This window comes from Bubalus bubalis, chromosome X (genome assembly GCF_019923935.1).
Source record: "Bubalus bubalis isolate 160015118507 breed Murrah chromosome X, NDDB_SH_1, whole genome shotgun sequence".
NCBI classification, from domain to species: domain Eukaryota; kingdom Metazoa; phylum Chordata; class Mammalia; order Artiodactyla; family Bovidae; genus Bubalus; species Bubalus bubalis.
Genome location: NC_059181.1, coordinates 8,793,599 through 8,817,554, shown reverse-complemented (window position 1 = coordinate 8,817,554; position 23,956 = coordinate 8,793,599). Strand labels below are relative to the sequence as shown.

At 38.2% G+C, this 23,956-nt stretch overlaps 1 protein-coding gene and 1 pseudogene across 3 annotated transcripts in view; both read left to right on the top strand.

Moving 5' to 3' along the window:
• FANCB (FA complementation group B) overlaps positions 1 to 13,186 on the top strand; it is a 28,816-nt gene extending 15,630 nt beyond the window's left edge. For 2 of the 3 annotated variants that reach the window (XM_044937307.1, XM_044937306.1), the window contains exons 3-10: positions 1,106 to 1,258; positions 2,056 to 2,148; positions 7,201 to 7,329; positions 8,007 to 8,048; positions 10,198 to 10,364; positions 11,124 to 11,554; positions 11,673 to 11,910; positions 12,608 to 13,186. In XM_044937307.1, the coding sequence (XP_044793242.1) occupies positions 1,106 to 1,258; positions 2,056 to 2,148; positions 7,201 to 7,329; positions 8,007 to 8,048; positions 10,198 to 10,364; positions 11,124 to 11,554; positions 11,673 to 11,910; positions 12,608 to 13,022 (1,668 nt within the window). In that variant the 3' untranslated portion in view covers positions 13,023 to 13,186. The remainder of the gene's footprint in view (positions 1 to 1,105; positions 1,259 to 2,055; positions 2,149 to 7,200; positions 7,330 to 8,006; positions 8,049 to 10,197; positions 10,365 to 11,123; positions 11,555 to 11,672; positions 11,911 to 12,607) is intronic. The other variant, XM_006067106.3, reaches the window with a different exon arrangement.
• Positions 13,187 to 13,219: 33 nt separating this feature from the next.
• LOC102397669 lies at positions 13,220 to 23,354 on the top strand (annotated as a pseudogene).
• Positions 23,355 to 23,956: the final 602 nt, after the last annotated feature.

The window sequence follows — 23,956 nt, the reverse complement described above, 5'->3', positions numbered from 1 at the left end:
GTACATGCATGCGTGCATAGCTCTGTGGTGTTTGCGTGCTGAGCACATTCTTTCTGCCAGTGTCTCTTGGCATGGTTCATTATAATGCATGCTACTCATGGTGGGGTGGTGGGAGAAAGGGAGGCTATGGGCTTACAAATAAGCTTTCTCCCTGTATGAGTGAAAACTCACTGTTTTGAGTGAAATATCACTGATTTGGAATTAGCCTTATAGGGGAAAGATCGATATTTGATTATGTAGCTTGAGGAGTCTTATGTATTCTTGCTTGAATGCAAGCTCCCCTCTACCTGGAAGATGATGTATCCATTCTTCTGGGGTTCTGCATGGGGGTTTCAGCTTTTCTGCCTGAGGGAGAAGGAATTTCTGATCCCTCTGTGTTAGTTTTCCAGGGGATCAATCTGGAAGCCTTCAGCTTTATGGATCTTTAAGAAGTTGTCTTCTATTTTAAACTTGGGATTTCACATTCTGGTATAAATTTAACAAATCATTCCAATAGGCTATGATGATTCTAGGTGCCCCACTATTAGGATCTCTTCCCTTCTGTGCCCCACATAATCACTATGTTCTCTCCTACCAGAATTCAGGATATATTAATTAATTATAATTTCATATGGACTCTTACTATGCTTCGAGAGCTCTTAAAAGTGTTTGCTAGTACCTTTTAGTTACCTAATGCAACTGAATTCCTTGTGTAATTGGTTTGATCATAAATACATATCCACTAAGGCTCATGGAGTGAGGGTTATCCTTAAATTAACCAGTTAGAGAAAGAATCTTCATTAGAGTTAGTCATGAGAAGTGTTAACATTTATAAATTATAATAAAAATTTTACATAGGAATCAGGAATGTGACAGCCCCTGGACAAATGTTGATAAAATATTAAATAGAAGTATCTTGCTATCTACAAATTTATGACTCCTTATGTCTTCTGATCTCCCAATATCTGTATTTTAGTTTGGTTCTTGGTGTTTGCACTACCATTTTCATGAATTACTTGTAAGGTCGAAGATGACAAAGCAGAACTACGTGCAGCAAAAGGATTTAGCTCACTTTATATGTATTCATGTGTTCCTTCTTTGTTCCTTCTTTACCACTCTCTTTCAGGTCGCTGCCAAATGGGAGAAAATTCGTTCAGTACTGATAGATGACTTCTTTGGAACTGGAACGGAACAAGTACTGCTACTTTTTAAGGACTCCTTGAATTCAGATTGCCAGAGTTCCTTTGAAATAATAGGCCATAACACCTTTAACTGTTCGGTAGGTTCTGTTTACTTTTTATACATTACTTTAAGAACATTTTAGAAAATTTGAGTACTTTAAAGCTTTTGACTTACTTTTAAATATTTATTTCATGCTTTTGACCCACCTTTTAAATATTTTGATTTCATACGTAAAACTTTGACAACTTAAAAATACATACATTGAATCTTTTAAATAGTATATTGACTCTCCTTTCAACAAATGTTATACAATTGTATACCAAGTGTTATACAAACAGTATACCATTACTGTTTTTGGTGTAAATTTGAAATATAGTGTATCTGGTATTTGCTCGTGACAATACTGTAAATTAACTTCATCATTGCTTCTGAAGAGCACATTTTATGCCAATAAAGCATGGTGATATTATATTTATTAAGGAATAAAATCAAATGAAAGTGCTTTATTAAAAGAAGTAACAGTTCACAATGTGTTAAGATCTTGAACATAAGAGAAATAATGCCCTGAAAGTTTCAGGCCTATCTTAAATACCTCTGAGCCTCAGTTTTTTTATTAGTAAAATGACAATAATTCTTATTTTCTCTAGTTAGGACATTTTATAAAAACCTAGTAAGCTAAAAAAAGAAAAAAAAAGCCTAGTAAGCTGATACTTTTTGAGGCAGTATACAAATGTTCCATGGGTGGTAATAGTGGTATTCATTTTTTTCCTAGTTAGGAGAAAATGGTGTATATTGTGGTACACTGCTTTTTGGATAAACTTTAATTGTATTTAATTGTAGGAATTTTCAGTTTATTTCAAAATTTCAGTTTTAATGTGCTGTTTTGTTTACTAGGATGAAACATTGGATTGCAATGAAGATGACCTATTTGACGACAAACATGGGAATTGTTATTTGGTGATTCTACCTCTGGAAAGAAGATTGAAAGTTAGTGTCTGTTTCCTTTTGCTTTTTTTGGATTAGTGCTGTTCTAAATGAAGGAAAGAACATTGAACGAAAGGTCCTTAAAGTATAAGCAACGCAGTGATTGGGGAAAAAAGAAATGGTACAGGTTATCTCCTGCTTTTCAAAAGTTTGCTTTATGCTATTTTGCTTAATGCCATTTTGCTTTACACCACTTTGCTTTTAAGAAAGACCCCCATTAGCAAAAACTGTTTTTGCTAGCCAAAAGAAATCTGAAGAGGAGTTTTGCTTTTATGAAAAAAGGGGAAAGCGAAAAATAGTGTTCAGCGTTTGTTTTGCAACAAGCCATTGCAGCACACATCCCAAGCAGCAAGAGTAGTCCTGCCAAGCTCCTTTTCTGGACCTTATCTCAGCCTCTCAGCAGGCAGCCGCCATGGCTTTCACCCGGGTCTCTGAGCACCTGGGCTCTATCTCGATTAATTTGGTGCATCCCTTACCAAGACGTGTCCTAAGGTAATTGCTTCTTTGCTTTACACCATTTTCTTGTGGCTTACAGAAGGTTTCATAGGCATGTACTGCTTTTGGTTAGTGGGAGAAACTTGTATTTCAAAGGATCTATTTCCTTTTTTGGTCCCTCTGTAAAAGCTATTAAGACATTACTTTTAAATGTATCGTCTAAAATGATAGTTTTTTGTAGTAAAATTGTGTGAATTTGATAAGACTTATAAAACAAAACATCTGTCTTTTGGAAAACATGTATTTTGTAGTTTTAGGGTCAGTATACCATTACTCTTTTAAAAGAGCAGTAAATAAGATGAATGATGACATGTTCCAAATGTGACTAGTTTACCTTCACGTTTTCCATACAAAACTCTCTAAAAAAGATTTCAATATTTTCCCAAGTGTACAAAGTTACTGCATATTCCCTGTAAAATACTCAGACTTTAATGCCAAGAAATATTAAAAAGAGACTAACAATTATCTTTAATTCTACTACTGTGATATAACCAGTGTTAAAACTCTGACTTGCATATTCTTATTGATGTTTTTAATGAATATATACAAGTTTACATGGAAATGTGATTATAAGATGCCTGTTCTCACATAACCTGCCTTTTTTCTTTTACTTTTTTTTTTTATTTTTTTTAATTTAAATTTATTTTAATTGGAGGCTAATTACTTTACAATATTGTATTGGTTTTGCCATACATCATCATGAATCCGCCACGGGTATACACGTGCTCCCCATCCTGAACCCCCCTCCCACCTCCCTCCCCATACCATCCCTCTGGGTCATCCTAGTGCACCAGCCCCAAGCTTCCTATGTATACAGAAAATTCATAGAATAATACAGTGATCATCTCTAGTCCCCATGTAGATTCCCCTATTGTTACTTTATAAAAATCATATTTGCCTTATATGTTTCTGCTTGTGTGTATGTACATGTATTTGAAAGTTGCAAATATTCAGTATCTCACTCTTATGTGTTTTAGCAGGAATCTCCTAAAATAAGGACATTCTCCTGTGTGACCCCAATACCGTTATTCACTTAGAAAGTTAATATAATCTCTTAGTTTTATTTACTATTCAGTCCATATTCAGAGGGCTTCAGTTGCCACAAAAATGTTTCATATGGCTGCTTTCTTCAGGATCCAGTCAAAGTTTGCACTTGATTATTATATGTCTCATTGGTCCTCTTCTCTAGAATAAGCCCTCCCCACCTTTTGAAAAAAATGACACTGCTGAGGCCAAGCCAGTTGTCCCTCCTTTTGGATTTGTCTGACTGTTTCCTTGTGTTGACCTCTATGGTTTTCTGTATCCCTGGCAAAGTTTTTTGGTGAAGAGCCAGATAGTAAATATTTATACTTTGCAGGCCCTTAAAAAGTTTTTTTTTGCAAGTATTTTAATATTAAAGTGAATTCACTAAATACTTAGTGAACACATATTAGATGTAAATGTGAACAGTAGATAAATAAAGCATCATAATGGACAAAGAACCGTAAAGGAAAAGGTGGATTACATTAAACACTTTTGTGCTCCAAACAAAGTAAAATAAAAAGACAAATTTTATAAAAGGAAATTATAAAATTTGACAGAGGATTAATTTACTTAATATAAAATACATTCTAAAACAGTATTGTTGAGTATATAAGGTGGCCCAGTCTCTTGAAAGGAAGTTTGTTATAGCTATTAAAATGTGAATTGCATGTCTTTTTACTCTTGCAATTTCACTTCTAGAAATCTGTTCTAAGGTTGTACTTATATATGTAAGCAAAACTGATTTTACAGGAATATTTAAGTAGTATTTATAAACACAATTCAGTCAAAATCTAAGTAGCCATCATTAGGAGTATGGTAAATAAATTATGATTTAACTGAATCATGGAATACTATGTAGCTGTCAAAAAGGATAAGGTACCTTTTTATACAATCTTTAAGTGATGACAAATAATTTAATTTATGAAAGCATGGCTTTTAGAAATTCCACTTCTGATAATGTCACTTGATTTTTTTTTAATCAACTCTGATAATAAAAAGCAACTTAAAATGGTAGTTGAAATATATATTTTTAAGCTTCAAAAGCCAAAAATATTAATATAAGAATAGATTAGCAGACCAAACTCTAAAGGCTGGAACCCAGAGAGACAAGCAGAACACAATTGCCCTGGGAGCATTCTGTATTTAAACTAAAGCAGTAGTACCCTAGTCACCCAGCAAAACCAACATAAAGTCCTCTGCAGGAACACACATTTATCCTAGGCCTCTTCTGAATCTCACAAATAGTTTTTTAAAGAAAATGAGCCACCCACATGAGTGGGTGAGTGAGCACATGAAGAAACAAGGCATCCTAATTAATTATTCACAGAAAATAACCAAATACCATTTCTATAAACAAGTATCCACATGTTACCACTAGCTCTCATTGTGGCTAAAAACATTTCTAAGTGCTGGAAGACCTTTTAGAGATGAACAGATCTACCCTCTCCACCATTGTGCATACAGGGAAGCTGATGGAGAGCCAGAAATGTGAGGTGGTTTGTGGAGCTGGAACTGGAGTTCAGCCCACTGTCTTTCCCCTCTATAGTTTATTTTCCAGCCACTCATTGAAGGGGATAAGGCAAGGCCAGGACCTTGGAAACACTTGTACACGTGTCTAAGAAGGTTCACAGTGTTGGTGGTAATGCTCCACAACTGGGCCCAGATGTCCACTAGCAGGAGGGGGAGAGGGCAGCTGGGTAGTGAGCTGATGGGATGCTGCAGAGCAGTGACAGGCATGAGCTACAGCTACTAGTGAGAAATGGGTGAGTTGAAAAGTGAGTGCATACAGAATGACTCCACCTACAAAAGTTCAGAAGCAAAAGACACACACAAATTAAACATATTCTTAGGAGTTGATATGATGATGGTAAAATGATGAAGAAGTTACCTTGAAAGGGGAGAGTAGTGTTGCCTCCAGTGGAGAGAGGTTCTCGATTGGGGAAGGCCCATGGGTTGCTCCGAAAGTGCTGCTTTTTTGACCTGAGTGTGATTCCAGTGGTTCCTACTTCGTCCTTAGTCTGTGAATTTTTTTTTTTTTATCTTGTGCACTTTTCTGCATGTATGAGAGTGGTCACAATAAGAACAGGAAAGCAAGATTCAGCATCACACAGTACAGGGTGCTCCGGTATTTGGTTTGGGGTGGGTTTTATTTGTTTTGGGGGAAAAGAATGAAAACATACCTTAACATACACATGGGAAAGTTCTGGAAAGGTAAACAATCTTTTGTCTTTACCAGTGGGATTGAGGGTCTAGGAAGGGAAAGTGAGATGTCTTTGTATGTTGTTTCAATACATTGTCATGGGCTTATTTCATAGTTTTATAACAAAACTTGTAACAACATAGAACATTTCAGTAGTCTAATGACTCACGATTTATTCTTGGAGAATTGGGATCATGTTGACAAGAGTCAGGAAGCGAGAACACGGAAGATTTCTGAGGGGGTCCTCATTGTCAACCTGCCCGTGTGTCCCTCTTCTTCTGCCCCCTACCCCTCCAGCATTTTCAGACTTGGTTCTCCACCTTGGACAGGTACATCTCACGTCCCCTCGGTCATGAATTACTCAACCAGTGAGTGATGGAGTGTGAGTGATGTGGAACCCTCAGAACTAGGCCAACATAGGAAGTTTTAAAATATTAGCTAGACACTTGACATATTTTGTGCAATGAGATAAGATAGGGTTCAGTCTTCATTCTCCAACTTCTATTCATTGATAAAAGGAAAAAAATCTGTCTTAAAATGTAATTTAAAAGAAAGGCAAATACAGGATGTATCTTGTTTTTTTCAGTCTAGAAAAACATATATTAAAAGCCAAATTAATACTTGAACAGTCTCAGATCGCCATCTGCAATGAAACAGCTTCTGAAAGTTCAATGGCACAACTCTTTAAATTTTCAGAAGTAAAATATATTTCATGAATGTTTTATCCTTAGTGTTGATATCTATGTATCTGGTATAATAACAGGAACAGTTTGCTCTTTGCCCACTGAGAGCCATTTTATCCCCCTGATAGTTAAGAGTTAACCCCAGCATTGAGTTTATTAGCACAAAAATAAACATGTGACAGTTTGGGATCTGTTATGTGTTACCTTTAAAATTTTGCTATAAAGATCATATAAACAGAAGATTTCAAGCAATATTAAATCAAAAGTAAGCATTTCTATTCATAATGAAACATCTTGTTCTTGCAGAAATTATTTCAATAAGAAAATGTTTTCTTGTTGGGGTAGTCCTTATTTTTTATGCATATTGATTAAATTTATTCATATTCATATCGATACTTAGTTGTGAAACATGTGAATACACTGACATTGTCTCAATTTGATATGTAAGCTATTGCATTTATTTGCTGTATTATTTTCCTTTGTAATTAGAGATTTTATTTTTTTAATGAAATAGTTTTGCTCTGAGTATTCATTGCTATCTATAGGAAAATGAATTCATAAGCAAATTTGGAGAAGATACCTACTGAATTATTAGTATATTTGGTGTCATTTTAAATTATATCTCTGACAATGGTTTTTCTTTATGCTTTATAGGTTGGTTTCATTTCTATTTGGGAATTACAGCAGCATCTCTTGCTTAAGGAAAAAATTATATCAAAATCTTACAAGGCTTTAATGAACCTGTTTCAAAGAAAAGATGATAGTACATTAAGTGCAGAGGAGGTAAAGTTAAAAATGTGACCATTTTATCATTTTACGAATTGAAAATCTAAAAGCTATTTAAGAGTTATTTAAATTGGAATATTGGAATGTATTAGAAAGTGCTGTTCAGTGAATCAAGAAGCACAATGGCAGGGATTATGTAATGGTGGGCTTTTATGACATTGAAAACTGGTTAAAAAACCAATATTTTAACCAGTTTGCAAACTATTCTATATTAAAATCTCAGTTGTCAGCCACCTTGAGGAACAAGTTTTTTGTTTTTTTTTAAAGATGTAACTATTAAACTGTTTTATTTGTATAGTTTGAATAGAAATTACTCTTAAGTGAATTACAGTTAACCCTTGAACAACATGAATCAGGGGCTCCAGCCCAATGTGCAGTTGAAAATTCACAAGTAGCATTGCTGTGGACCCTCTGTATTGTGGTTCCCCATCTGCGGATTCAACCAACCGGGGAGTATGTAGTGCTGTAGTATTTACTATTGAAAAAAATTCACATATAAGTGAAAAGTGTAGTCACTCAGTCATGTCCGAGTCTTTGCGACCCCATGGACTTTAGCCCACCAGGTTCTTCTGTCCATGGGATTCTGCAGACCAGAATCCTGGAGTGGGTTGCCATTCCCTCCGCCAGGGGATCTTCCCGATCCAGGGATTGAATCTGGGTCTTCCGCTTTGCAGGCAGATTCTTTACCATCTGAGCCACCAGGGAAGTCCTCACATGTAAGTAAGTGGACCTGCACAGTTCCAACCCTTTTTGTTCAAGGGACAACTGTATATGTTTTCTGACTTCTTCAACAGAATATATTATTATTTTATTTTGTGTTAATGGTGACATAATTTCATCTTTAATATAATGATTGTTCTTTTAGTCTGTTGCATGATTCATTTCTAAGAATATTTATTCCTCTAGTTAATGTCCCTAAATTGCTATGCCTTTTCAGTCCTCCTATTTGCTTTTTATAATTTTATTCTCGTTTTCCTTGTGGTTGACCATCATAAGAACCTCTTCAGGTAACTTGCAGTTACTTATGCCAGTGTGGTAATGTAGAATATTAGCAAAAACTGCTTTGACTTAATAAAAAATAGTGTTTATACATATTTGTTTCATACAGAGAAAGACAGTATAGTTGAATTACAGATAAATCAAGATAAGCTGGACATAGACACACTTGAAGTTGCATATTTTCTTTCCTCAGGTGACTTTAACATCTTACTCTGACTTCCTCTAAAATTTACCATTCTTATAATGGTCTTTGCCTTTTGTCTGTATGTCAGTCTTAGCAACATGAGGATTTTGGCCCAAAATGATTCCATTAATGTAAGAAACAGAAGCACATCATGTTGCATTTCTGTATTACTATTCTCATCTCCTGGGGACCCTCATGCAAGTCCTGTTGAAAGCCATTGTTCAGTCTCCCCATTTCCCTTTCCTACTTGAGCCCAGTGATTTTGCTGGTATTAGAAAAGGGGGAGAAAGGTTAGAAAGTAATGCATTGAAATCACTGTCTGCAAGGCACTGTTTTGAGCCCTTAACATTGCCATCTTTAAAAGCAATTCTGGCAGGTAATAAAAATTTCTGTTTCGGGTGTATACCCTGCCTCAGATCTCACAGCTAGTGGCAGAAGTATCAAATTCCTAGGAACACGTTTAGTTCACTAGAATGTAGATGCCCATATCTTTTTTCAGTAATTATCATGCAGAGGGGCAGCGTAGAGTAATAGTTAATATGCACCATGGGCTCTGGAAGCAGTTGGCTCTGGTCAGATCCCAGCTCTGCCTCTTGTCAACTGTGTGACCTGGGACAAGGTACTTAACTTTCCTCTGCCTCAACTTTTCCTTATATGGGAAATGTAGATAATAATACTACCAACGTAGGGTACTAGAGTTATTGTGATGGTTAAACATATTTATACGTGAATGGCATTTAGAATAGTGCCTGACATATAGTAAACATTCAGTAAGTGTTGTGTATTTTTTTTTATTATCATTACTCCTCCTCCTATTTACATTTGTATTGTAAATCCATATGTGTGTGGAAATGAGTGAGTGTGGCCTGGACTTTTAAGAAGAAAACTTTACCATCAACTGTACTTGAATTAAAAAAAAAAAAAAAGGAAAAAGAAGAACATTTTAGCAATAACTACACTTGAAAGAAAAAAAAATGAAGAAAATTATCACAAATATAGTTTAATCAGTGTTATTCATACAAAAATGTCCAGTTCTAAGTTTAGTGTTAGTCACTGATAAAATAAAGATTGCATTGTCTTCAGCATGCCTTGGGCACATTTTGTCAGATTATTTTTCAAAATGAACTCAAGGTTATATCCCTGCTGGCTCTGTGTTGGGTATCCAGAGCCTTATTTACAGTTAGGCCATGCTTCTTGATCCAAGGGTTGTTGTTCAGTCGGTCAGTCGTGTCCAACTCTTTGCAGCCCCATGAACGGCAGCACGCCAGGCTTCCCCGCCCTTCACTATCTCCTGGGGTTTGCTCAAACTCATGTCCATCGAGTCGGTGATGCCATCCAACCATCTCATCCTCTCTCACCCCCTTCTCTTCCTGTCTTTAATCTTTCCCAGCATCAGGTTCTTTTCTAGTGAGTCAGCTCTTCACATCAGGGGCAAAGGATTGGAACTTCAGCTTCAGAGTCAGTCCTAATGAATATTCAGGGTAATTCCAAGTAGATAGTTAATTGTATGTTTTATAAATTTTATTTTAGTGAATTATGTATTATCTGTATCATTGATAATAATTTACTTTAAAATATGTAAGCCATAAGGCCCAGCCAAAAACTGGTTTACATTGTATTTTTTGTTTTGCTGCATTTGGTATATTTTTGTAATCAGTTATTTAAACATATTTTTCCATAAGGAATGTCTTGTTACTCTTTGTGGTGAAGAAGAAAATCCTGTCTGTACCTTCGACGAAAAGTTATCAGACAATTTTCAAGATTTAGAACAGCTAGTAGAGAAGATATGGTATCGGGTAATAGAAGATAGCTTGGTTATTGGAGTGAAAGCCACATCTTCTTTGAAGGTGTAAGTAAATTCTAACATGATAATGTCATCTTGATCTATGGAATAGCACTGTCCAACAGAAGCATAATGCATGCCACATAATCTAAATGTTCTAGTCGTCATATTAAATACAAATAGAGGGCTTTCCTTGTGGCTCAGTGGTAAAGAATACATCTGCCAGTGAAGACACAGGTTTGATCCCTGATCTGGGAAGATCCCACAAGCTGGGAAGCAACTAAGCCTGTGTGCCACAGCTATTTTGAGCCTGCGCCGTAGAGCCTGTGTTCCGCAGCCAGAGAAGCCGCTGCCATGAGAAGCTTGTGCACCACCGCAACTAGAGAGTAGCCCCTGCTCACCTAAACTGGAGCAAAGCCCGCACACAGCAATGAAGACCCAGCATGGCCAAAAATAAATAAATAATATTTTAAGTGAGTAGGGTTTTTTTTTCTCTTATTTAAGAGGAAAGGTGAAAAATCTACCCTAGAAAGAAAATACTGGCATTATTCTACCTTTCCTTTCTCTTAAAAATTCCCTTTGTAAAGTCCGGCGTATTTACAATGTTTTTGCTTTCTGGTTTCAAGAAAAGTGCTATTACAGGATCTTTGGAACTATGTTTGCTTTTATACTTAATTTTAAAATCTATTGTACATTTGAAATGATGTTTCCTAGGAAAAGAGAGAATAAACAATTTTTTTTTTTTTTTTTTTTTTACTGTTTAAAGGCATTTAATCGTGTGGTTGATGACCTTTTAGACTTAACTGAGCTCTGTATTTTTTACAGGTCCCTGAATCATGTGACTTTATTGCTGTCAGTGGATCAAGGCTCTAACTCCACCTTTCCACTTATTAAGTGTCAAAATAAGATATTTAAATTGACTCGGAATTCATCACCAGTACTAAGCTCAGTGCCGTATGAAGTAGGATCAGAGGTAAAAAGAATCAAGTTGAGTGTTGATAGTAAAGAAGAGAAAGAGGAAAGCGTTGTTTGTGAGCAACCATTGAAGAAAGAGTATGTACAGATGATTACTGCTGTAACAGCTCTTCCACCACTTTTAACATTCAGTAATTTTTGTTGTATTGTGCTGCTACAAATGAGAGAGAATGGTAACTCTTCTGAAGCTCATTATGTCCAATGTGGCAGAATTGTTCTAAGTGTAGAAGATCTTTCAAGTGGGAAATGCGTGCTGACATTTCCAGAGAAGAAACCTATAGGTAATTTTTGTGGCTCCTTTTTAATCATATACCTAATTGAATCAGAAAATTTTAAGAACTCCTTTTCTGTGATCCTGGACAGAGTTTAATGACGGCGCTTGTGATGTTTTTGCCGTAGAACACATGGAGGATCTCTTTACACTTCTTGCAGCATGGCACAGAGCTTGTTTTCAAATCACATCACCCATGTTTGCTCTGACCTCAGTGAGGGTATGGCTCTTAGAACACATGAAGTGTGAAGTCCTCAAAGACTTTCCAGAAATTTGGTTTTGCAAAAGGCCAGGAAGTTTCTATGGGACGCTCTTCAATTGGAAACAAAGAACACCATTTGAAGGAATTTTAGTAGTCTATTCCAGGTATTTCACGTCAAATTGGAATCGATCCAGGGAAGTGTGTGTGTGTGTGTGTGTGTGTGTATTCCAACAGGGATCCCCCTGGTAGTGTTCTGTGCCATTGTAGGACGTGTCCAGGTCATCACCTGGTACAAGGTGAATAAACAGGTGGTCTCACTTGGAAACTGAAGCCGTTTTAATTATGTTTGTTTTTGGTTTTTTTGGTGGGGTTGATTAGGTAGGGCGTAATAATTGTAGGATTTCCCTTTGCTCCCCCACAATGAAATTTTACAAATATAATTTTGATTTTATGACTCAGAGAAAAACTTTAATCAGGAAGCAGCCTAATCAGGTTATTAGTCAGTACTAACTGAATTGGCTAGGATATATATACAGTTGTTCCTCTGTATTCACAGAGGATTGGTTCCAGGACCGTGATGGACACCAAAATATGGATGCTGAAGTTCCTTTTATAAGCTGGCTTAGTACAGTCTGCCCTCCATATCCATGAGTTCCACATCCACAGATTCAACCAACCACGGGGCTGCCTGTATCTGATTACTACTGTCTGAATCGTATCAGTGACCACCTGCATGCATTATAGGTTCTATTCATTACTAGAGGATGTAGAAATGAATGGTAACTGATTATTACAATATGTTGTACATGACCATTTTGCACTAAGTTTTGTAATATTGTGTTTGATTTTTTTTTATTCCAGGAATCAAACAGTTTTGCTCCAGTGCCTTCATGATCTCAGCACAGTTCTCCCTATAAACAGTTTCTTCAAATATCTAGAGTTAGAAAGTGAAGATTTTCTAATTGGTCATTTGGCAGTAGCTTTGGAGAAGGAATTGGTCATCCTTGGTTCTCCTCCTTCTGCCTTAGTGAAGGTTGAAACGAGCTTGGTGCAGAATTGTGAAGTAAGCAAAGAAAAGAGTAGTGATGATGTGGCTGCTCTATCAGACATAGAGAAAAGCATCCATCTCTACAGAAAAGAACTTCAGAGAGAAAAGGAGCAAATGTTGGGGACGAACTTAAAAGTGAGTGGTGCTCTTTACAGAGAAATGACTTTAAAATTAGCTGAAGTTCAGTTGAATACAGACCTTGCTGCCAAGCAACTGACAGATTTATAATTATATTCTCAGTCTGATTATATTTTAGAATATTTTTCCCTGCCATAGTGCTTTGGTCCTACTTTTTCATTTTACATTATATGCTTCCTCTGTAAAATGAAGATTGAGGCTTACTGTAGAATCTTTGGTTTTGAAGATGCATAAAATAGCCTGCCTTAGAGCAACACTTCTCACCTGGGCTCATTTTGCCTCCCAAAATGGGCAAAGGGGCATTTGGCCGTAATTGGAGATACTGTTTGGTTGTCAAAAGTAGTAGTGGTGGGTGGGGAGAGCAAGAGGTGGATGCTATTCGAATCTATTGGGTTGAGGCCAAGGATGCTGCTAAACTTCATACTCTGCACAGGACAGCTCCACAGCAAGGAATGATCCAGCCCAAATGTGAGTACTGCTGGGGTGGAGAAATCCTGCCTTAGCGTTTCCACTTAACACACAAGTGATGGAACAATATTTTGTTTTAAATCTTCTAGAGAACTTAAATAGTCCTTTTATTATTTTCTGCTTACTGAAATCTTGTTGTTGTTATTGTTTAGTTGCTAAGTTGTGTCCTACTCTTTGCAACCCTGAAGACTGTAGCCCACCAGGCTCCTCTGTCCATGGGATTTCCCAGGGGAGAATACTGGAGTGGGTTGCTATTTCCTTCTCTAGGGGATCTTCCCGACCCAGGGATCGAAGCTGCGTCTCCTGCATTGGCAGGCGGATTCTTTACTGCTGAGCTACCAGGGAAGCGCCCTAGTAAAACCTAGCATATAAAAATCAACTTAAAACAGATAAACAAGGTTTTCAGGATTCAGAAGATTCTGTAAACATCAAGCCCCTGTGGAAATTTAAATGGCAGAGTGTCTAGGTAATACCACTAAAATGAAAATGGTGCAAACCCTTATTAAATTCAATTTTATTAGAAAACCTCTCTGAAACTGTAAGTCTACAGGCATGTGAAAATTGTTGGGCATTTCTCTGAAAAGCATCTCTTTTAAAAGGCTAAGTATACCTCACAGGCCACTATTTTCAAATAGTTGAAAATGCCTTTAAGCCATCTGAAATTCCAACTCTTAGCAAAGCTAAAATGTAAAATCCTAACTAAAGTAACTTAAAGAATGGGACACTTTTTAAGGACTGAGAAATTTAAGTGAAAATTCTCTTTAGTTAAGTGATTTTTAAAGGGTTAAATTAGGCATTTTAAAGGGATAAAAATTCAACTTATTCTCTTTTCTTTTGGGAAAAAAATAAGAATTCTGAAATAATAAGAGAATGTCAGGAGAAGGGAAAAGACACAAAAAGATATGGGCCAAAAAGAATGTTTCTGATCCTTTTTGCTCTAAAATCTGTAAGTGAGAAGTTTCTGTCTCAGTTGAAAGAAAGATGATTTTAGAAAGCAGCATTTCACGCGAGCAGCAGTGAAGTGCTAATTTCCCCGCGTGCCTCAGATGTGCTTGTCCTTAATGATCAGATGATACAAGTGGGTTTTCACGAAGCTAGGTTATTACTGTCTTGGTTTTTATGGCTGTCCATATAATATGCTACTTCTTTTTTTAGTAATCCATTGCAAATTGAAGTAGAACTTTATAGCTCTATTTCTATGAAATTTCAATGAAAAATGTTTCAGACTTTCTGGAAATGGAAATGTGATAATTTCAGGATTAATTGTGGAAATCTGGAGGCAGTATATGTCCATAGATGTAATGAAGCTGCCCATGACATGTTCTGAAAGAACAACCAGGTAGAAAATATAGGAACTAAATTGTAAAATGGACGCTGCCAAAAACCTAAACAGAATTTAATTATAATAGTTTATGTGTAGAAAAGCTATTTTTTTAAAGCATGTTTATATTTCATTTATAAAGCAACTAAAAGTTATTAATCTGTATGTATCAAATAACCTCTTTACAAGTGAGCTTTGTACTCCAGTATAATTTTTCTACTTACTACAGACTAGAAAAGCCAGAGTTTGAGGAAATGACGCCCTTGGCTGTGCTCTCATGATTCAGTTGTGTTTGCCTCTGTAATAATCATATTCCTTTGACCACTTCATCAGGAATCTGAGACTCCCCTCAGAAACCTGTCCTCCCAAAAGGAAACCCTCCTACACTGTTGGTGGGAATGTAAATTGGTGCAGCCATTGTGGAGAATAGTATGGAGGTTCCTTACAAAAAACAACATACATCAAGGTCTTTTCCAATGAGTCAGCTCTTTGCATCAGGTGGCCAAAATATTGGTGCTTCAGTTTCAGCTTCAGTCCTTCCAGTGAATATTCGGGTTAATTTCCTTTAGGATTGACTGGTTTGATCTCTTTGCTGTCCAAGGGCCTCTGAAGAGTCTTCTCCAGCACCACAGTTTGAAAGCATCAGTTCTTCAGTGCTCAGCCTTCTTTATGGTCCAATTCTCACATCCATACATGACTCCTGGAAAAACCACAGCTTTGACTATATAGATCTTTGTTTGCAAAGTGATGTCTGTGCTTTTTAATACACTGGCTAGGCTTGATGCTGGCAAAGATTGAGACCTTGATGCTGGCAGGAGAAGGAGGCAACAGAGAATGAGATGATTGGATGGCATCACCGACTCAGTGAACATCAGTTTGAGCAAACTCAGGGAGATAGTGCAGGACAGGGAAGCCTGGCATGCTGCAGACCATGGGATTGCAAAGAGTCAGGCACAACTGAGTGACTGAACAACAACAACACAGCATTATCTTTATAATATCTTTTTTAAAAAGAATATATGTCTTTGAAAGTATAAGAAATTAAGGCCTTATCATTTTAGAATAAACAATTTTATGACTGCTTCCACCATATAGAAAAGACAGAACACTTAGGTGAGAGAATAAAGGAGGACTGAAGGAGAAATGATTAATAAAAGGGAAAATAAAATGGAGGTGGAATTTGACAAAGAAATTCTGCTCTCTGAAAAATTTTATAAAAGCCTGTCCTTTCAATAATCATGACTTTATTATTTTGATGATTCATAAACAATTTTATAGATATAATACATGTACATATAATAAAACTGGAAACTAAGCAAAAACAACTTTACCCATAAAATCAATATTTGAAAAATTAATATAAAACTATTTTGGTATATTTCATTGCATTTACTTTTCCAATGAATGTACAAATGCATATGGTGTAAGCTGTATATTTATTCTAGTTTATAAAATTAAGGTTATGGATTATAGTGTTTTGTAATCTGCCACTTCAATTAACCATACATTGTAAATATGTTTATTACATAATAAAATGTCTTATAAATCAAAAAAAAAAAAAAAAAAAAAAAAAACAACATACAATTACCGTATGATCCAGCAATCCCTCCTGGGCATATATCAGGCACCTACTGTCTCCTCCTCACCATGCAGTTTTTCATGTACTACAGATGTCAGCAGCTTTACGGGACAAAAGTGCCTGTATGCATAACTGCAGGTCAACATAATCGTCCTGAGTTCAGCAAGGAAACTTCTTTAGCATCTGTAACTTCACCTTGGATTATCCATTTCCCCACAGCATCAGTCACTTACCCCCAAAAAATAAGCAGTGTTGAGTTCAGTTCAGTCGCTCAGTCGTATCCGACTCTTTATGACCCTGTGGACTGTATCCATGCTCCTCCATCCATGGGATTCTCCAGGCAAGAATACTGGAGTGGGTTGCCATTTCCTTCTCCAGGGGATCTTCCCAACCCAGGGATCTAACCCAGGTCTCCCACATTGCAGGCAGACGCTTTAACCTCTGAGCCACCAGGGAAGCCCAATAAAAATATAAATTTATTAATATTATTGTGATATCAGGGGAAATGTGGGGCATGCTATTTTTAATATTTTTATTGAAATATAGTTAATGTACAATATGATGTAAGTTACAGGGATATGATATAGTAATTCACAATTTTTAGAGGTTATACTCCATTTATAGTTATAAAATATAGGTCATATTCCCTGCATGTACCATATATCCTTATAACTTGTTCTATACATAATAGTTTGTACTTCTTAATTCCCTACTCTTATGTCACCCCTCCCCCATTCCCTTGCCCCACTGGTAACCATGAGTTTGTTCTCTATATCTGTGAGTCTGCTTCTTTTGTGTTACGTATATAGTTTGTTGTGTTTTTTAGATTCCACTGTATAAATGATTTCATACAGTATGTGTCCTTTTCTGTGTGTCTTATTTCATTTAGGACAATGCCCTCCAGGTCCATCCATGTTGCTTCAAATGGCATTATTTCATTCTTTTTTGTGGCTGAGTAGTAGTCCATATATATATATATACACACACACACACACATACACATGCACGCACACACATACACACACACACATACCACATCTTTATCCAGTTATCTGTTGATGTGGACACTTGGGTTGCTTCCATATCTTAGCAGTTATAAATAATGCTGCTATGAATAATCATGCATGTATCTTTTAGAACCAATGTTTGTTTTGGTTTTTTCCCGGATATACCCAGGAGTGAAATTTCTGGCTCATATGGTAGTTCTATTAATATTTTTAATTTTTTAAGAAGCCTCCATAATGTTTTCCACAGTGGCTGTACCAATTTACATTCTCAGCAACAGTGTACAAGGGTTCCCTTTTCTCTACATCCTCACCAACATTATTTGTATTCTTTATGATGGTAGACATGAGGTAATGGTAGAAGTGATGACAGATGTGAGGTGGTTTTGATTTGCATTTCTCTAATGATTAGTGATCTTGAGCATCTTTTCAGGTGTCTGTTGGGCATCTGCATGTCCTCTTTGGATCTAATCAGGTCTTCTGCCTACTTTTTAACTAGATGGTTTGTTTTCTTGATATTGAGTTGTATGAGCTGTTTATTTATTTTGGATATTAACCCCTTAACAATTATATCATTTGCAAATGTTTTCTTCTATTCAATAGGTTGTCTTTTCATTTTATCATGGTTTCCTTTGTTGCCGGCTATGTTATCTTAAATCCTATAATAGGTGAGTTCTTAGAGGTGATTGCTGGCTCCAGCCAAGTTTTCTCTCTTGACTTGCCTTCAGCTCTATCTAGATACTTGACTCTCTATTTTTTATTTCATTTCAGTTGTCTTTGTTAGAACCGTAACTATGTAGAATTATTGTATAATAATTTATATTTGGGAATTTCTTAAATGAAAGTGTCAATTCTTTAAATAATCCTTAAATAACTTCTCTTTGAGACATTTCTAGAAAGTCTTGAGATTCTCTGAAGTGTTTGTCATTGGCTGGTAATCACTGCTGTAGAGCTTAGAATTCCAGGAAAACTTAGCTCTTTTAGAAAACTTAATGTCTTTATTCCACATTAGTACATCACTTGAGAAGAAAAGGAGTGGGATTCTATTTTCTTTTTTCATCCTTTGTGTGCACTAATCCTTCCCAATGATGTGCCTATAGAAAACATTTTGTCTCTTTCAAAATATCAATGGTATATGAAGTGGAAGAGGATGTGGAGATCTTTCATCTAGTCATGTGTTTATTGATATTTCATTGAATACATGTCTTGCTCAAGTGTATAAGTAGCTGCTAGGGATCTAAAGATAAATACGACTCTTTGCAGCTTGGAAAAAACTTGCAGTCTTAATGGGAGAGACAGTGGCACAGAGCTCTATGCTATACTAATTCATAAAAGTATTCCTGGGGTCTTATGGGAATACCCTTCTGGGGCACTGTACCCAATAGGGACAGTGTTTGAAAGCATGAGTTCTTCATTTTGCATGACAAGACTCTTTAGGGATCTGATAAACTAAGGATATTCTTGTTGGGGTGGTTGTGGACTAAAGTGGTATTATCATATACTGGTATTGTGCCTGATGATTCAGGGATCATCCACCAGACATGTTGCTGTCCCATTGAGAAAGGGCCAGAGAGGGACTTCCCTTGTGGCCCAGTGGCCACAACTCTGCCCTCCCAATGCAGGGGGCCCAGCTTTCATCCTTGGTCAGGGAACTACATCCCATACGCCACAACTAAGAGTTCCCATGCTGCAGGGAAGCTAGAGGATCCCTCGTGCCACAACTAAGACCTGGTGCGGCTGAATAAACAAACTAGAGAGTGGCCCCCACTCACTGCAACTAGAGAAGGCCCATGTGCAGCAACAAAGACCCAGCACAGCCGAAAATAAATATAATAATTTTTCAAAAACACTTTATTTAAAAAAAAAAATGAAAAAGAAAATGTTCAGAGAGTTACATATACACAAAGAAAGAAGTTCAAACTGGAGCATTTGGCACAGTAAGAAGGGATCTAAAACATTTAAATCATGCAGTTTTGAAATACTGATTAATTGAAATTGATTATCTGAATTATTTACCTATGTGATAAGTGCATAATATTAAATTTGCCGTCGTAATCATTTCTAAGTGTACAGTTCAGTCATGTTAAGTATATTCATGCTGTTGCACAATAGATCGCTAGAACTTTTTCATCTTGTGAAACTAAAACTATATTCATTAAGCATGAATTCTCAGTCCTCCTTTTCCTAGCCCTTGCTTTACACTAATAAGTCTCAGCCATGTTGTTGATAAGAACCACCTAAGGACTTCTTAGGGCTATGCTGACCCTAAGCCTCACTCCAAAGATTCTGATGCAGTTGGTCTGGGTTCTGCCTTGGGCCTTAGCATCAGTTTAAAATCTCCCCCAGTGATTCCGATGTACAGCCAGAGCCGGTGCCTTACAACAGGCAAAAAGTCAGCTTGACTGTTTCGGGGGCACGGCTTCACAGATTTCTCTGTCATCTTTCTCTTCGTAATGTAACATGCCGTTGTTTCGCATGCTTTCATGTACATACAAATCATCTGAGGATCTTGTTCAACTCTACATTCTAACTCGGCAGGTCTTGGGTGAGGCCTGAGACTGCATGTCTAACAAGCTCAAGGCTGATAGTGATGCTACTGCTCCATGGACCATACTCTGAAAGGCAAGGTGATAAGCAACTTTATGGTATTGTTAAAGTCAGGACTTTTGTGTTGGGAGAAATTCAAGTTTTCAGATATCTTATTGTCCTTCCATAAAATCCTCACAGTCTACTGTGTTTTCTGGTTAGCTAACTACAAGGTCATCTATCTCTGGTATTGTGCTTCCACTGGTACAGATTCTACACAAAAGTATTGCCGTGCATTATCTGTGTCTCAGCAGCTTTGGTGATAAGAGGAAAGCCAAAGAATACATTAGCTTACTCTTACTTTCTTCTTTGACATTTCCCAATTTAGATTATCTTCCATGCCTTATATCCAGAATCATTGTGGAAGGGTATCTTCTCTTTCATTCCAAAGAATGAAAAATTACGCCAAATACTGAAACAATGGAAAGACAATGATTGTACAATTCCAGATGACACCTTTTATCCGTTAGGTCTTCTATTAAGGGAACATCCAACACAAAACAAACTTACCAGTGGAGGAGATGTCATGGTTACTGTAACTGGCTTGAGATGGCTTGATTCAGCAGCTCAGTAGTATATTAAGGTGTATATCTTCACACACCAGTCCATCCAGAAGGAGGAAGCTTATAGAAGAGTGAGGAACCTTCTTTTCCAAAGCATAATCTCTCCTCAGGTCTTGCTGCCCACATTCAGCCCTGAAATGGCCTGTGGTCATTTGAATATCCTGTATTGATTGGCCCAGGCCTGGATTATGAAAGGGAGATTTACCTGCTTCCTGTTTAAATGATTTTAAACTACTATTTAAATGATTTTATGTAGGCATTTGTTATGGGTTGAATTGTGTCCTCCCCTCACCTCCCCCGCCCTTCCCAAGATAGATTGAGGTCCTAATCCTTAGTATCTCAGAATGTGACTTAGTTTGGAAGTAGAGTTGTTACAGATGTGACTAGTTGTTGTTCAATTGCTCAGTCATGTCAACTGTTTGCGACCCCATGGACTGGAGCACTCCAGGCTTCCCTGTCCATCACCATCTTCCAGAGCTTGCTCAAACTCATGTCCATTGAGTCAGTGATTCCATCCAACCATATCATTCTCTGTTGTCCCTTTCTCCTCCCACCTTCAATCTTTCCCAGCATTAGGGTCTTTTCCAGTGAGTCGGCTTTTCACATCAGATGGCCAAAGTACTGGAACTTCAGCTTCAGCATCAGTCCTCCCAATGAACATTCAGGACTGATTTTCTTTAGGATTAACTGGTTTGATCTTGCAGTCCAAGGGACTCTCAAAAGAGTCTTCTCCAACACCACAGTTCAAAAGCATCAATTCTTCAGCGCTCAGCTTTCTTTATGAAGTCCAGCTCTCATATCCAAACATGACTACTGGAAAAACCATAGCTTTGACTAAACAGACCTTTGTCAGCAAAGTAACGTCTCTGCTTTTCAATATGTTGTCTAGGTTGGTCATAGCTTTTCTTCCAAGGAGCAAGGGTCTTTTAATTATATGTCTTCAGTCACCATCTGCAGTGATTTTGGAGCCCAAGAAAATAAAGTCTTGTCACTGTTTCCATTGTTTCCCCATCTATTTGCCATGAAGTGATGGGGCTGGATGCCATGATCTTAGTTTTTTAATGTTGAGTTTTAAACCAGCTTTTTAACTCTTCTCTTTCACTTTCATCAAGAGGCTTTTTAGTTCCTCTTTGCTTTCTGCCATAAGGGTGGTGTCATTCGCATATCTGAGGTTATGGATATTTCTCCTGGCAGTCTTGATTCCAGCTTGTGCTCATCCAGCCTGGCATTTTGCATGATGTACTCTGCATATAAGTTCAATAAGCAGCGTGACAATATACAGCCTTAACATACTCCTTTCCCAGTTTTGAACTAGTCCCTTGTTCCATGTGAGTGGGTGTAATTTTCAAAACTGTGGAGACTAGCATGGAATTGATATCTTTTTGTTTTACCATGTAAAAATGAATGTTTTTCAAAATGGCTCCCACACCTGTGTCATTTTGTAGAACAGAATATACTGATGCTAAAAATATAATCATAGAATGCACATTATTTAAACTGAATAAATTTAGTTTCATAAAAAAATCACCATGTTGTCTTAATTGTTCTCAATCTCATTGTGCAACATACCAATGGAAACTTAGGGACTGGCATTTGTCAATGGATCAGTGTTTAGGAATCATAGATGGGAAGTTTTGAAGGAATTTATGTGAGCATGTGGCACAGTCTGCATTTTCTTTTACATATATGGCCCTGTTAGCTGTTTAGAGGCTGGATTATAAGAGACAAAGAGTAGATTGAAGAGTAGCAATGAGGAGATTGCTGGAGTGGTCTAGGCATGAGATGATGAAGTATTGGTTTAAATTGGGATAAATAGAACTGAGCCGGGCTGGGCTGGGCTGGGCCAGGCAGCAGGAGTTGCTGCTTCCTGCTTGGCTGGAGCCCACCAGGCTGTCCATGTTGGAGAGCTGGTGGCAGGGGACTCACTGGGGATGCTCACATGCCTGTGAACCTTGCTCTGGCGCCACCCCCACCCCACCCCCACCCAGCCCTCATGTGCATAGAAAACCCAGGGCCTGGCCTCTCCATCTAGAAAACCCATGATCTCACCTGCTACGTGGACACCAGCTCCACAGCTTGGCCGGCACCTCTCTGAACTACCTGAGTTCCCCCTTTCAATGAGCCTGACTTCAACACACCTCAGCTGGGGGCAGAGACTCTGCTCAGGCCCTCTGTCATCCTGGAGGTGCGGCGAAACCTCAAGGACAAACGGCTGCTGACCCAGAACTACGAAGCCTGCAGCCAGCACCTGTGCTACTTGAGTGGCCTCACCCTCAAGGCCATCACTCTCAAACAGTGCCACAGCCTGGGCCACCTCTGCACCAGCCTCTAGGGTGTGCTGGGAGACATTGTGGGTGTCATGGCAGCTCTGGGCTACCCACTGCCCAGCCTCTGCCTGGGACTGAGCCCACCTGGGCCCCCAGCTCTGCCCACAGTGACTTCTTCCAGAAGATGGACAGCTTCTGGCTGCTGAAGGGGCTGAAGACCTGCCTGTGACACTCGGCCAAGGACTTCAACTGGGTCATAAAGAAGATGAAGCCTCTGGCCACTGTAGTCACCCTGCCCCTGGAGGTCTGTGACTTGTAACCTCTGACCTTCCTTTACCACCTTCTCTTTCCCCTCTTCCTTCAAACCCTGCTCCCACGCTGGGAACAAGAAACCTATACACCAACGCTCATTGAGCCAGGAGGCCGAAGCCATGAGCCTTTAGCCCTCCATGGACTTGGAAGAGGATGTGATTCAATAAGACCCATCCACTCCCAGCCTTCCTGACTCCTCCAGGCCTGGGGAACAGGTGCAGTAGGCCCCATCCCATTTCCACCTAATGTGATGCCCAAAGGAGCCCAAAATGATTGGTGCAAGGCTCTCATAGCTTCATGCTTCCTGCCCACTACTTGCCAGCATCCACCCAACTCCTCAAGTGGCACTTCCAGGAAGTGTGCCTGTAGGGTTGCGAGTGGGCCACCGTCTCGTGTACCTTTCTGGCATGAAGCCCTTTGGCTGCCATCCTCTCCTTAGATGGGTATTGCTCCACTTACCCCCAAATAACTCAATACATCCCATTCAGGAAACAATTTGAAACAGGAAGAGATGGGATTAAAAAGGGAAGAGGTGGGGTCTGCATTGGAGGTAATACTGAAAGCAGAGTGGGAGGGACAGACCAGACACAGGGGTCACCAAGGCAGTCGGTGTCACAGGGTGGCAACCAAAGGACATTGCTAAGGATTTTCTTGCCAGCTTCAGGGCCCTTCCCCTCCACCCTCTTTCCCAGAGTATGTGGGTTGTCAAGGCTGAGGAGGGCAACCAGAGCCACAGCCACAGAATTTCCTCAAAGTTTATATTGCAATAGCATTTTGAGGTGTGGGGGCAGCTCCCCCAAGCCCTAGGCCTCAGGCCCACCCACTCATGACTCTTCAGTTTATTTATTTATTTATTTGAAGATGTTATATATTAGGTGATATTTATTGCCGAATTTCTATCCTTGTATTAACAAATAAAATGCT